Genomic DNA, 14,013 nt, shown 5'->3' with positions numbered 1-14,013 from the left:
TAGTAAAATCCTCAATTACCTAAAATGTGTCATTGGTGTTATCATAATGGTAACAATTATTCATTAAGCTACCATATTATTTGATTTAGAATGGGAAGATGTACCCAAATACATTTAAATTAAATTAAATCTAGAAACATTAAGTAATTATTTTCCAAAATGCCATGTCCAAATGCCACCACATCTCAAGAATGACCCACACACACATATCACTCCTGATTAATGAAACAAAAAAACACACCATTTTCTTTCTTTATTGCTTTCTGGTAAATACTGTACATTTTGCTTTATGTCTTGTACACAGATACCTTATCCAGAGCTCTCAACATAGCACATCAACAAGGCTATTGCTCGCTAGCGCTGTCCCCAAATAATTAAAACATGTACAATCCCACTTTGAATCATATTTGTGTTTTTCCAAATGAAATGCCGCTCTTCAGGGGGCTGGGTACTGCAATTCAATTAGGTTGAGAGCAGAAATTCATTCAAGCCACTTCACTTAACAGAAAAACTGGATTTGAACGGGAACACTCGTCAATTATGCATCGCTGAAAGGGATTCTCCCGGGTAAAGACACAGCTGCTTGTCCAGCTATTAAAACCCATTGGGCCGGTTTCCTAGACACAGATTAAGTCTAGTTCTGGACTAAAAAACATTTTCTAAGGTTTTCAGCAAAACTGCTCTGTAATATAAAAGCATCAGTGGCTCATTTTGAGTGACAGTTAGAGGGGTGATGATGGGGGACGATGGGGGACAGTATCTACTGGATGCTCTTTATGATGTCTGTCTCGGGTGTGTGTTGGTAGGAGTCAATCAGGAAACACACACACAGGCCTATTTGTTCTTGCTCAGTGTTCTCTGTTTCTCGCCATGCTCCACTATCTTCTCCTCCACGTACAGCCCTTTACGACGCCGAACACCGTTCATGTATTTCAGAGCCTGATTGGCAGAATCAGCCTTCTCTCCAAAGTGGAGGTACTCCTCTTCTGTGGTAGGAACCCAGGACGGATCACTGGAGATCACCTTGAGACACACACAGAGACAGACAGAGAGACAGAGAGAGAGAGAGCGATTTAGTTTCAAATACATGAAGACAGATTTAGTTTGAAGTCCACCACTGAGCAGGATAATGCTTCATTAAATGGACTATAGATACAAAGATCAGGACCTGTATCCCCAAAACATCTCAGAGCCAGGTCAACCCTGTCCATAATATCTTATTCTTTACGACTGAAAAGGCTAAACAGATCCTAGATCAGCACTCCTACTCTGAGACACTTTGTGGATACGGGCCCTGACCCATAAACATGAACAGATGTAAAGCATGGAGCGGACACTGGAATCTACCCCACATGACAAAGAACCCCGTCTTGGCTAAACTTTGCTCAGCAGTGGAGGCAGACAAGGAAGAGATCATGACTACTGTTATCCAACTCAGCTGCTCCCTGTCTTTCTCTCTCTACCTCCCCCCTCTCTCCCTCTAGCTCCCTACCTGGCTCTCTCCCCCTCTAGCTCCCTACCTGGCTCTCTCTCTACCTGGCTCTCTCTCTACCTGGCTCTATCTCTACCTGGCTATCTCTCTACCTGGCTCTCTCCCCCTCTAGCTCCCTACCTGGCTCTCTCCCTACCTTGCTCTTTCTCCACCCCCCCCCCCACCCCTCTCTCCCTCCATCAGGCTCTGACAGTAGGGAGGTTATAGAGAACATGTGTTCTTCCAAAGCAGTCAGTCACACAGACATCCAGATCAACACTGTGTTCTAGAGGAGAGAGACTGTGTGGACATCCAGATCAACACTATGTTCTAGAGGAGAGAGACTGTGTGGACATCCAGATCAACACTGTGTTCTAGAGGAGAGACTGTGTGGACATCCAGATCAACACTGTGTTCTAGAGGAGAGACTGTGTGGACATCCAGATCAACACTGTGTTCTAGAGGAGAGACTGTGTGGACATCCAGATCAACACTGTGTTCTAGAGGAGAGACTGTGTGGACATCCAGATCAACACTGTGTTCTAGAGGAGAGACTGTGTGGACATCCAGATCAACACTGTGTTCTAGAGGAGAGACTGTGTGGACATCCAGATCAACACTGTGTTCAAGAGGAGAGAGACTGTGTGGACATCCAGATCAACACTGTGTTCAAGAGGAGAGAGACTGTGTGGACATCCAGATCAACACTGTGTTCTAGAGGAGAGACTGTGTGGACATCCAGATCAACACTGTGTTCAAGAGGAGAGAGACTGTGTGGACATCCAGATCAACACTGTGTTCTAGAGGAGAGAGACTGTGTGGACATCCAGATCAACACTGTGTTCTAGAGGAGAGACTGTGTGGACATCCAGATCAACACTGTGTTCTAGAGGAGAGACTGTGTGGACATCTAGATCAACACTGTGTTCTAGAGGAGAGAGACTGTGTGGACATCCAGATCAACACTGTGTTCTAGAGGAGAGACTGTGTGGACATCCAGATCAACACTGTGTTCTAGAGGAGAGACTGTGTGGACATCCAGATCAACACTGTGTTCTAGAGGAGAGACTGTGTGGACATCTAGATCAACACTGTGTTCTAGAGGAGAGACTGCGTGGACATCCAGATCAACACTGTGTTCTAGAGGAGAGACTGTGTGGACATCCAGATCAACACTGTGTTCTAGAGGAGAGAGACTGTGTGGACATCCAGATCAACACTGTGTTCTAGAGGAGAGACTGTGTGGACATCCAGATCAACACTGTGTTCTAGAGGAGAGACTGTGTGGACATCCAGATCAACACTGTGTTCTAGAGGAGAGAGACTGTGTGGACATCCAGATCAACACTGTGTTCTAGAGGAGAGAGACTGTGTGGACATCCAGATCAACACTGTGTTCTAGAGGAGAGACTGTGTGGACATCTAGATCAACACTGTGTTCTAGAGGAGAGAGACTGTGTGGACATCCAGATCAACACTGTGTTCTAGAGGAGAGACTGTGTGGACATCCAGATCAACACTGTGTTCTAGAGGAGAGAGACTGTGTGGACATCCAGATCAACACTGTGCTCTAGAGGAGAGAGACTGTGTGGACATCCAGATCAACACTGTGTTCTAGAGGAGAGACTGTGTGGACATCCAGATCAACACTGTGCTCTAGAGGAGAGAGACTGTGTGGACATCCAGATCAACACTGTGTTCTAGAGGAGAGAGACTGTGTGGACATCCAGATCGACACTGTGTTCTAGAGGAGAGACTGTGTGGACATCCAGATCAACACTGTGTTCTAGAGGAGAGAGACTGTGTGGACATCCAGATCAACACTGTGTTCTAGAGGAGAGACTGTGTGGACATCCAGATCAACACTGTGTTCTAGAGGAGAGAGACTGTGTGTGTTTGTTGAGGAGGGCCTGGCTATGTGCAACCTGCTGAGGAGATGAGGCAATGCCTTCTGCTGCTTCACACACACACACCATGCCACAATTACTGTACCAGTGTGTACGCGGGCCCCTGCACCTGGCCGTTAGGGGCCCCGAGTGACAGACTCTTGATGCAGGCAACAGATGGTAGAGGAAGAACAACACCAGACAGATTATGAGGTTGCACACACACACACACACACATATTTCGGCACAATTGGGTCCAGTAGGGCGAATGGGTGTGTGTTTCATTGTGTGTGTACGTGTGCAGGGTTAGAGTGGCGGGTGCTCAGCTCTAACTGTAACGGGGGGAATGTACCAACAGGGGGGCTGAAACACACAAACACACTAGTATGCACGAGTGCACACAAGCAAAGACACACACAGGTCTTTGATTTAATCTGCTCTCTGCGGCCCCTGTTGTGTGCATCCCTTCAGTTACTTATCTTTACAGGGGCCTTTGTCTCACTGCTGTGTGTGTGTTTGTGAGTGAGTGAGTGAGTGAGTGAGTGAGTGAGTGAGTGAGTGAGTGAGTGAGTGAGTGAGTGAGTGAGTGAGTGAGAGAGAGAGAGAGAGAGAGAGCTTTTGTCATTGCGCTCCATGAAGCGTGTCAGTGGGCCTCACCTACATTAGCCTGAATGAATGAACACACACACACACACACACACACACACACACACACACACACACACACACACACACACACACACACACACACACACACACACACACACCAGATGCTAGTCCCTGAACTACAACACAATGGGAGGAAAAAAGTTATTGTCACAACCTCTTTCTCATGCTAATCTAATGTAAGTCCATAACATTACACACATAGCTAACACAACAATACAACACTCACAGAAGAGCTCTCTGTCACTAAACACTATTCATATGTTAAATAAATATGAAGTCCATAGCAAATCAATGATAAACTAAATGCTAACAGTAGCTTGCATCTAATTTAAATAGACTAGATGTATAGAAAGATTTAGATAGTATCAAGGTGGAGTCTACTAAAACCCCATTGTTATCGTCTATGGAGTAACTATCTATGTTCTAATGATTGTCTATGGAGTAACTATCTATGTTGTCAAGATTGTCTATGGAGTAACTATGTTGTCATGATTGTCTATGGAGTAACTATCTATGTTGTCATGACTGTCTATGGAGTAACTTTCCATGTTGTCATGATTGTCTATGGAGTAACTATCTATGTTGTCATGACTGTCTATGGAGTAACTATCTATGTTGTCATGACTGTCTATGGAGTAACTATCTACGTTGTCATGACTGTCTATGGAGTAACTATCTATGTTGTCATGATTGTCTATGGAGTAACTATCTACGTTGTCATGATTGTCTATGGAGTAACTAACTATCTATGTTGCCATGATTGTCTATGGAGTAACTATCTACGTTGTCATGATTGTCTATGGAGTAACTAACTATCTATGTTGTCATGATTGTCTATGGAGTAACTATCTACATTGTCATGATTGTCTATAGAGTAACTATCTACGTTGTCATGATTGTCTATGGAGTAACTATCTACGTTGTCATGATTGTCTATGGAGTAACTATCTATGTTGTCATGACTGTCTATGGAGTAACTATCTATGTTGTCATGACTGTCTATGGAGTAACTATCTATGTTGTCATGACTGTCTATGGAGTAACTATCTAACTGCTGCAGATAATGACAGAGAAACGTAAATTAAACCGGACAGACGTGTTTTAATGAAGCTCACACATAAAGGCTGACAACAATGTGCTAGTAGGGGGTGGGTGTGTGGAGCAACGGGGGAATCTAATACTGAGTGACATGCTGTGTGTTGTAATGAATTTGCATAGCGTGTGTGTCGCATCTAGTTTCAGGTTTCAAGGTTTATTCGCCATGTGCCGAGGATACAACAGCTGTAAAACAATACAGTAACATACTTACCTTGAGAGCTCTTTCCCAACAGCATTTATTCTAAAAATAATAATATAGATAATAATAACAAATAAAAGCAGTGTGTGTGTGGTGTCTCTTCTTCCTGGCAGTGTGACATCAGGTCAGACCGTAAAGCTGTTCACTAGGCTTGTGTGTGTGTGTGTGGTGTCTCTTCTTCCTGGCAGTGTGACATCAGGTCAGACCGTAAAGCTGTTCACTAGGCTTGTGTGTGTGTGTGGTGTCTCTTCTTCCTGGCAGTGTGACATCAGGTCAGACCGTAAAGCTGTTCACTAGGCTTGTGTGTGTGTGTGGTGTCTCTTCTTCCTGGCAGTGTGACATCAGGTCAGACCGTAAAGCTGTTCACTAGGCTTGTGTGTGTGTGTGGTGTCTCTTCTTCCTGGCAGTGTGACATCAGGTCAGACCGTAAAGCTGTTCACTAGGCTTGTGTGTGTGTGTGGTGTCTCTTCTTCCTGGCAGTGTGACATCAGGTCAGACCGTAAAGCTGTTCACTAGGCTTGTGTGTGTGTGTGGTGTCTCTTCTTCCTGGCAGTGTGACATCAGGTCAGACCGTAAAGCTGTTCACTAGGCTTGTGTGTGTGTGTGGTGTCTCTTCTTCCTGGCAGTGTGACATCAGGTCAGACCGTAAAGCTGTTCACTAGGCTTGTGTGTGTGTGTGGTGTCTCTTCTTCCTGGCAGTGTGACATCAGGTCAGACCGTAAAGCTGTTCACTAGGCTTGTGTGTGTGTGTGGTGTCTCTTCTTCCTGGCAGTGTGACATCAGGTCAGACCGTAAAGCTGTTCACTAGGCTTGTGTGTGTGTGTGGTGTCTCTTCTTCCTGGCAGTGTGACATCAGGTCAGACCGTAAAGCTGTTCACTAGGCTTGTGTGTGTGTGTGGTGTCTCTTCTTCCTGGCAGTGTGACATCAGGTCAGACCGTAAAGCTGTTCACTAGGCTTGTGTGTGTGTGTGGTGTCTCTTCTTCCTGGCAGTGTGACATCAGGTCAGACCGTAAAGCTGTTCACTAGGCTTGTGTGTGTGTGTGGTGTCTCTTCTTCCTGGCAGTGTGACATCAGGTCAGACCGTAAAGCTGTTCACTAGGCTTGTGTGTGTGTGTGGTGTCTCTTCTTCCTGGCAGTGTGACATCAGGTCAGACCGTAAAGCTGTTCACTAGGCTTGTGTGTGTGTGTGGTGTCTCTTCTTCCTGGCAGTGTGACATCAGGTCAGACCGTAAAGCTGTTCACTAGGCTTGTGTGTGTGTGTGGTGTCTCTTCTTCCTGGCAGTGTGACATCAGGTCAGACCGTAAAGCTGTTCACTAGGCTTGTGTGTGTGTGTGGTGTCTCTTCTTCCTGGCAGTGTGACATCAGGTCAGACCGTAAAGCTGTTCACTAGGCTTGTGTGTGTGTGTGGTGTCTCTTCTTCCTGGCAGTGTGACATCAGGTCAGACCGTAAAGCTGTTCACTAGGCTTGTGTGTGTGTGTGGTGTCTCTTCTTCCTGGCAGTGTGACATCAGGTCAGACCGTAAAGCTGTTCACTAGGCTTGTGTGTGTGTGTGGTGTCTCTTCTTCCTGGCAGTGTGACATCAGGTCAGACCGTAAAGCTGTTCACTAGGCTTGTGTGTGTGTGTGGTGTCTCTTCTTCCTGGCAGTGTGACATCAGGTCAGACCGTAAAGCTGTTCACTAGGCTTGTGTGTGTGTGTGGTGTCTCTTCTTCCTGGCAGTGTGACATCAGGTCAGACCGTAAAGCTGTTCACTAGGCTTGTGTGTGTGTGTGGTGTCTCTTCTTCCTGGCAGTGTGACATCAGGTCAGACCGTAAAGCTGTTCACTAGGCTTGTGTGTGTGTGTGGTGTCTCTTCTTCCTGGCAGTGTGACATCAGGTCAGACCGTAAAGCTGTTCACTAGGCTTGTGTGTGTGTGTGGTGTCTCTTCTTCCTGGCAGTGTGACATCAGGTCAGACCGTAAAGCTGTTCACTAGGCTTGTGTGTGTGTGTGGTGTCTCTTCTTCCTGGCAGTGTGACATCAGGTCAGACCGTAAAGCTGTTCACTAGGCTTGTGTGTGTGTGTGGTGTCTCTTCTTCCTGGCAGTGTGACATCAGGTCAGACCGTAAAGCTGTTCACTAGGCTTGTGTGTGTGTGTGGTGTCTCTTCTTCCTGGCAGTGTGACATCAGGTCAGACCGTAAAGCTGTTCACTAGGCTTGTGTGTGTGTGTGGTGTCTCTTCTTCCTGGCAGTGTGACATCAGGTCAGACCGTAAAGCTGTTCACTAGGCTTGTGTGTGTGTGTGAGAGACACCGGGCTGCACACGCTCATTAACAATGTCCGGCTCTCTCGGCCAATTAAATTAGCCGACCTTGAACAATAACCACTTAAACCCCCAGACAGACAGGAGCACACACACACACACACACACACACAATAAGAAACACGTAATACACATACCCATGACATAGATACAGTGGGGTCTGAAATGATTGACCCCCTTGATAAAGATGAGCAGAAATGTCTGCATAAAACTACAGTACATTGTATTAGGCTTGAGAGGTACCCAGACTTTCAAAATGTCATACTGTTCTTCTGCCATCCTGGGATTTACGTAATTACCGGCATAGCACACAAAGGGGCACTAAAAACAAAAAGCCCATTGGAATGCTAACAAAATTAGCACAAGTAATAGCGAAATCACATATACCTTGTTAGGTAAAAGCTAACAAGCAAAAATGAACAAACTAATTGCAAAGACAAACAAATCCAGCTCATAAAGGTATACAAGTATAGCTAGTAGTTACCGAATGTCATTTTCGGTGAATGTGGACATTTACAAGCGTATGTGAACGAGAGAAATTGTGCAAATGAACCAAATGTTATGATGCAAGTTTTTCTGAAGGAAAAGCATCATGTGTACACGGAGCAGAGTGGAGAAGAATGGAGGATGGAAAAACACTAGTAGGAAGCACAGGGGGAAAAATGGCTGCTGTACAGAACTCCGATAACAGAGCTCTCAGACTTCTAAAACACGGTAGAAAGCAGTTCTAATATATCTGATGGAAACATTTAGTAGTGAATGAATACAAGTGTAACTTGATCACCTCATGTCTGCCACCCAACAGAGAGACTGATAGATAGACGGCTTTGGACTCAGCAGCTCCGCTTTCTCTTGTTTTTTGCTCTTTACAACAAACACGTGACTGGCTCAACTGTTCTAGGAACTGTAAAACAATGTGACAGGTGAAATGAAGAACGAGATCTGCTTTATCTCCTAACGTATTGCACAAGTTGACTGCAGGTATTGACTTAAAAGTAACTACAAATATTCACATTTATTGAAAAACTCCAAATAACTATTATTGAAGGTATTAAGAAACCATCCACTGGCTTTCTTTGCAAACATTGTTTTGTGAAATTATATTATTTTATACTAATACCATTGGTCAAAGAAAGAGACCCTGTTTTCCATACCTCACCTTGTGAGGATAACGACACGGAGCCCATTTCTAACATGTTTGAGGAGATGGAGAACACATTGGGAGGGATCTTAGACCATTCCTCCATACAGAATCCTTCCAGATCCTGGATATCCTTAATCTGCGCTTATGGACTGCCCTCTTCAATACAAACCACTGGTTTTTAATGGGGTTAAAGTCCGGAGAATGATGGCCATCTCAAAATGTTGATTTTGGGGCCAATGAACCATTTCTTCATGGACTTTGATTTTCTGCTTGGGGTTATTGTCTTGCTCGAAGATCCACTTGTGGCCAAGTTTCAGTTTCAGCCTCCTAGCAGAGGCAACCAGATTTAGCAAAAATCATGATGCTGTTGACCTTAACAAGGGCCCCAGGACCAGTGGAAGCAGAATATCCCCATAACATCAATGATCCACCACAATATTTTACAGTAGGTATGGGGTTCTGCTTATTCGTTCTCATTTCAACACCAAACACAACACAGGTGTGCGTGGCCAAAGAGCTCACGCATAACTGAAGACAGACACAGATATTTGAATAAAAATTAAAATATGGGTGCTAAAATCATCCACGCCAGTTCGGTTGCTTATTGTAAGGGCACCTCAGATTCAGGCCTCCCAAAACTACTTTTAGCAAGGGCTCCGGTCGAAAGTAGTGCTCTATTTAGGGATTAGAGAATAGAGTTACCAGGACAAAACTAGTGTACTATATAGGGAATAGGGTTCCCAGGTCAAAACTAGTGCTCTATATAGGGAATAGGGTTCCCAGGTCAAAACTAGTGCTCTATATAGGGAATAGGGTTCCCAGGTCAAAACTAGTGCTCTATATAAGGAATAGGGTTCCCAGGTCAAAACTAGTGCTCTATATAGGGAATAGGGTTCCCAGGTCAAAACTAGTGCTCTATATAGGGAATAGGGTTCCCAGGTCAAAACTAGTGCTCTATATAAGGAATAGGGTTCCCAGGTCAAAACTAGTGCTCTATATAAGGAATAGGGTTCCCAGGTCAAAACTAGTGCTCTATACAGGGAATAGGGTTCCCAGGTCAAAACTAGTGCTCTATATAAGGAATAGGGTTCCCAGGTCAAAACTAGTGCTCTATATAAGGAATAGGGTTCCCAGGTCAAAACTAGTGCTCTATATAAGGAATAGGGTATCAATTTGGATGCACACATTGAAAAGACAGTTGTTTGAGGTTTCAGTGTCTATAGTCCACAAGTTCAGAAAAGGTCTAATGAACTGACCTGCCTACAGAGACACATTTTCAGACCGGATACCTGTTTTTTGGTTACAGGGTCTGTGAAAAAAACTTGACTTGGTATTGAGGTGGGTTTTATACCATGTTTTTGACCACTTACAACACACATATAAACAACGTATTTTATATTTAACTAGGCACGACAGATTCTTACCTTGTCAGCTCAGGGATTCGATCTAGCAACCTTTCAGTTACTGGCCTAACACTCTAACCTCTAGGCTACCTGCTGGTTACTGGCCCAACACTCTAACCACTAGGCTACCTGCTGGTTACTGGCCCAACACTCTAAACACTAGGCTACCTGCTGGTTACTGGCCCAACACTCTAACCACTAGGCTACCTGCTGGTTACTGGCCCAATGCTCTAACCACTAGGCTACCTGCTGGTTACTGACCCAACACTCTAACCACTAGGCTACCTGCTGGTTACTGACCCAACACTCTAACCACTAGGCTACCTGCTGGTTACTGGCCCAACACTCGAACCACTAGGCTACCTGCTGGTTACTGGCCCAACACTCTAACCACTAGGCTACCTGCTGGTTACTGGCCCAACACTCTAACCACTAGGCTACCTGCTGGTTACTGGCCCAACGCTCTAACCACTAGACTACCTGCTGGTTACTGGCCCAACGCTCTAACCACTAGGCTACCTGCTGTCTACTGGTCCAACGCTCTAACCACTAGGCTACCTGCTGGTTACTGTCCCAACGCTCTAACCACTAGGCTACCTGCTGGTTACTGGCCCAACGCTCTAACCACTAGGCTACCTGCTGGTTACTGGCCCAATGCTCTAACCACTAGGCTACCTGCTGGTTACTGGCCCAACACTCTAACCACTAGGCTACCTGCTGGTTACTGGCCCAATGCTCTAACCACTAGGCTACCTGCTGGTTACTGGCCCAACGCTCTAACCACTAGGCTACCTGCTGGTTACTGGCCCAATGCTCTAACCACTAGGCTACCTGCTGGTTACTGGCCCAACGCTCTAACCACTAGGCTACCTGCTGGTTACTGGCCCAACACTCTAACCACTAGGCTACCTGCTGGTTACTGGCCTAACACTCTAACCACTAGGCTACCTGCTGGTTACTGGCCCAACACTCTAACCACTAGGCTACCTGCTGGTTACTGGCCCAACACTCGAACCACTAGGCTACCTGCTGGTTACTGGCCCAACACTCTAACCACTAGGCTACCTGCTGGTTACTGGCCCAACACTCTAACCACTAGGCTACCTGCTGGTTACTGTCTCAACGCTCTAACCACTAGGCCACCTGCTGGTTACTGGCCCAACGCTCTAACCGCTAGGCTACCTGCTGGTTACTGGCCCAACACTCTAACCACTAGGCTACCTGCTGGTTACTGGCCCAACGCTCTAACCACTAGGCTACCTGCTGGTTACTGGCCCAACACTCTAACCACTAGGCTACCTGCTGGTTACTGGCCCAACACTCTAACCACTAGGCTACCTGCTGGTTACTGGTCCAACACTCTAACCACTAGGCTACCTGCTGGTTACTGGCCCAATGCTCTAACCACTAGGCTACCTGCTGGTTACTGGCCCAATGCTCTAACCACTAGGCTACCTGCTGGTTACTGGCCCAACGCTCTAACCACTAGGCTACATGCTGGTTACTGGCCCAATGCTCTAACCACTAGCCTACCTGCTGGTTACTGGCCCAGCACTCTAACCACTAGAATACCTGCTGGTTACTGGTCCAACGCTCTTACCACTAGGCTACCTGCTGGTTACTGGCCCAACGCTCTAACCACTAGGCTACCTGCTGGTTACTGGCCCAATGCTCTAACCACTAGGCTACCTGCTGTTTACTGGCCCAACACTCTAACCACTAGGCTACCTGCTGGTTACTGGCCCAACACTCTAACCACTAGGCTACCTGCTGTTTACTGGCCCAGCACTCTAACCACTAGGCTACCTGCTGGTTACTGGTCCAACGCTCTAACCACTAGGCTACCTGCTGGTTACTGGCCCAACGCTCTAACCACTAGGCTACCTGCTGGTTACTGGCCCAATGCTCTAACCACTAGGCTACCTGCTGGTTACTGGCCCAACACTCTAACCACTAGGCTACCTGCTGGTTACTGGCCCAACACTCTAACCACTAGGCTACCTGCTGGTTACTGGCCCAACACTCTAACCACTAGGCTACCTGCTGGTTACTGGCCCAACACTCTAACCACTAGGCTACCTGCTGGTTACTGGCCCAACGCTCTAACCGCTAGGCCACCTGCTGGTTACTGGCCCAACGCTCTAACCACTAGGCTACCTGCTGGTTACTGGCCCAACACTCTAACCACTAGGCTACCTGCTGGTTACTGGCCCAACACTCTAACCACTAGGCTACCTGCTGGTTACTGGCCCAACGCTCTAACCACTAGGCTACCTGCTGGTTACTGGCCCAACACTCTAACCACTAGGCTACCTGCTGGTTACTGTCCCAACACTCTAACCACTAGGCTACCTGCTGGTTACTGGTCCAATGCTCTAACCACTAGGCTACCTGCCCCAAAACAAGAAGGTATACAGAAGGTGGTAAAGAAGTGGGACTTTTTCTGTATATAAAAAGGGTATAATAAGGATGAGCCAGAGATTGTCAGAGAAGTCATGTATTGATGTCAATGGGAGACTAGTTAGGATTCACCTCATACTGGAACTAATAGGGAACAGGGCTATGAGTTCTAGAGACAAGGGTGAAATAAAAACTGATCCTAGTTCAGCATTGTGATTTCCTTTATTTATTCATTAATGAAAAACCATTAAATTATTAAGAGCTAAAAATACAAGCACCTGTTTTCAGACTGATGAGTTGCAGCTCACAACCCCCCCACGGAGTGAGCCTTGCATGTGTTAGTGTTGGTGTGTGTGTGTGCGCGTGTGTGTGTTGTATGCCTGCTGTGTGTGTGTCTGCACAAGAATGGACACGACAGGGTGTATGTGTGAGCGCGCCTCACCTCCCAGTGGCTGAAGACCAGTTGTGGACTAGCCAATCCACTGGTTCTCTTGCGTATCTCATCAGCGAATCCGAAGCTCTCGGCCACAGGAAGGACGGCCTTGATGATGAACATCTCCGTCCCCTCCTTCATCTCCTCCTGTAACACTCGGCCCTCCCTCTTCCCCAGGACCCCGTACACACGACCTGGACACACACACACACACGATAATTAGTAGAAGTGGCTTAATGTGTACTCTGACCATGTATACAGTGTGGCCAGCTATATACAATCTAATCAAATGATTGTGTGTGTGAATCGATGTGGTCAATCTAATCCAACTATGTATACAATCTATTTATGCATGATCTTATCCAACTATTGATTAAATGTAAATAATGGACACGATGTAATGAAAGTATTGATGAAGTCTATTTCTACACTAAATGTTATGCAACCAACATCTACTATAATATACATCATGGAATTAACATATGGATCACATTCATCGATACTAATGAAACTAAGTTCTCCTAATGGGGGTATATAGAGTGGAAGGCATTGGTATTCACAACAGGCTAGTAGGAGAGCTTGACAAACGCCACATTTAAAGGGATTGCTAGCGTTGCAGAAGTGAGTAAAAAATCATACTGTTTCTGAAATGGGCTCATAATAACACACTTCATTCTGGTGTTGATTTGGCTGGCTGTAAATGGATGTGACTGCTAAACGTGCTGTTAAGATATGGTTTATTGATTATCCATAACAGAAGTTGGGCAAGGCTCATTTGAATCTGAATGATGACCAAAATAAGTGCACTATACAGGGAATGGGGTGCCATTTGGGACCAACTTAGAAAACAAGAGTTGATCACTGACACTACAAAGACAAATATTAGAATAGTTCTCGAGCATAGATAGTAATAATGAGGGTTGTCAAATCACATGTTATTGGTCACATACACACATTTAGCAGATGTTATTGTGGGTGTAGCGAAATGTTTGTGTTTCAAGCTCCAA

General features: G+C 45.9%; 1 protein-coding gene across 3 annotated transcripts in view; it reads right to left on the bottom strand.

Moving 5' to 3' along the window:
- Window positions 1-238: 238 nt before the first annotated feature.
- Window positions 239-14,013, bottom strand: part of LOC110515557 (elongation factor-like GTPase 1) — a 96,047-nt gene continuing 82,272 nt past the window's right edge. For all 3 annotated transcript variants that reach the window (XM_036963198.1, XM_036963197.1, XM_036963199.1), the window contains exons 22-23: window positions 13,016-13,200; window positions 239-1,023 (exon numbers count right to left, since the gene is read on the bottom strand). In XM_036963198.1, coding sequence (XP_036819093.1) covers window positions 835-1,023; window positions 13,016-13,200 — 374 coding nt within the window. In that variant the 3' untranslated portion in view covers window positions 239-834. The remainder of the gene's footprint in view (window positions 1,024-13,015; window positions 13,201-14,013) is intronic.

This window comes from Oncorhynchus mykiss, chromosome 26, assembly GCF_013265735.2.
Source record: "Oncorhynchus mykiss isolate Arlee chromosome 26, USDA_OmykA_1.1, whole genome shotgun sequence".
In the NCBI taxonomy this organism is placed as follows: Eukaryota; Metazoa; Chordata; class Actinopteri; order Salmoniformes; family Salmonidae; genus Oncorhynchus; species Oncorhynchus mykiss.
Note: the sequence above shows the minus strand (reverse complement) of the source record. Positions and strands in the feature narration are given on the sequence as shown.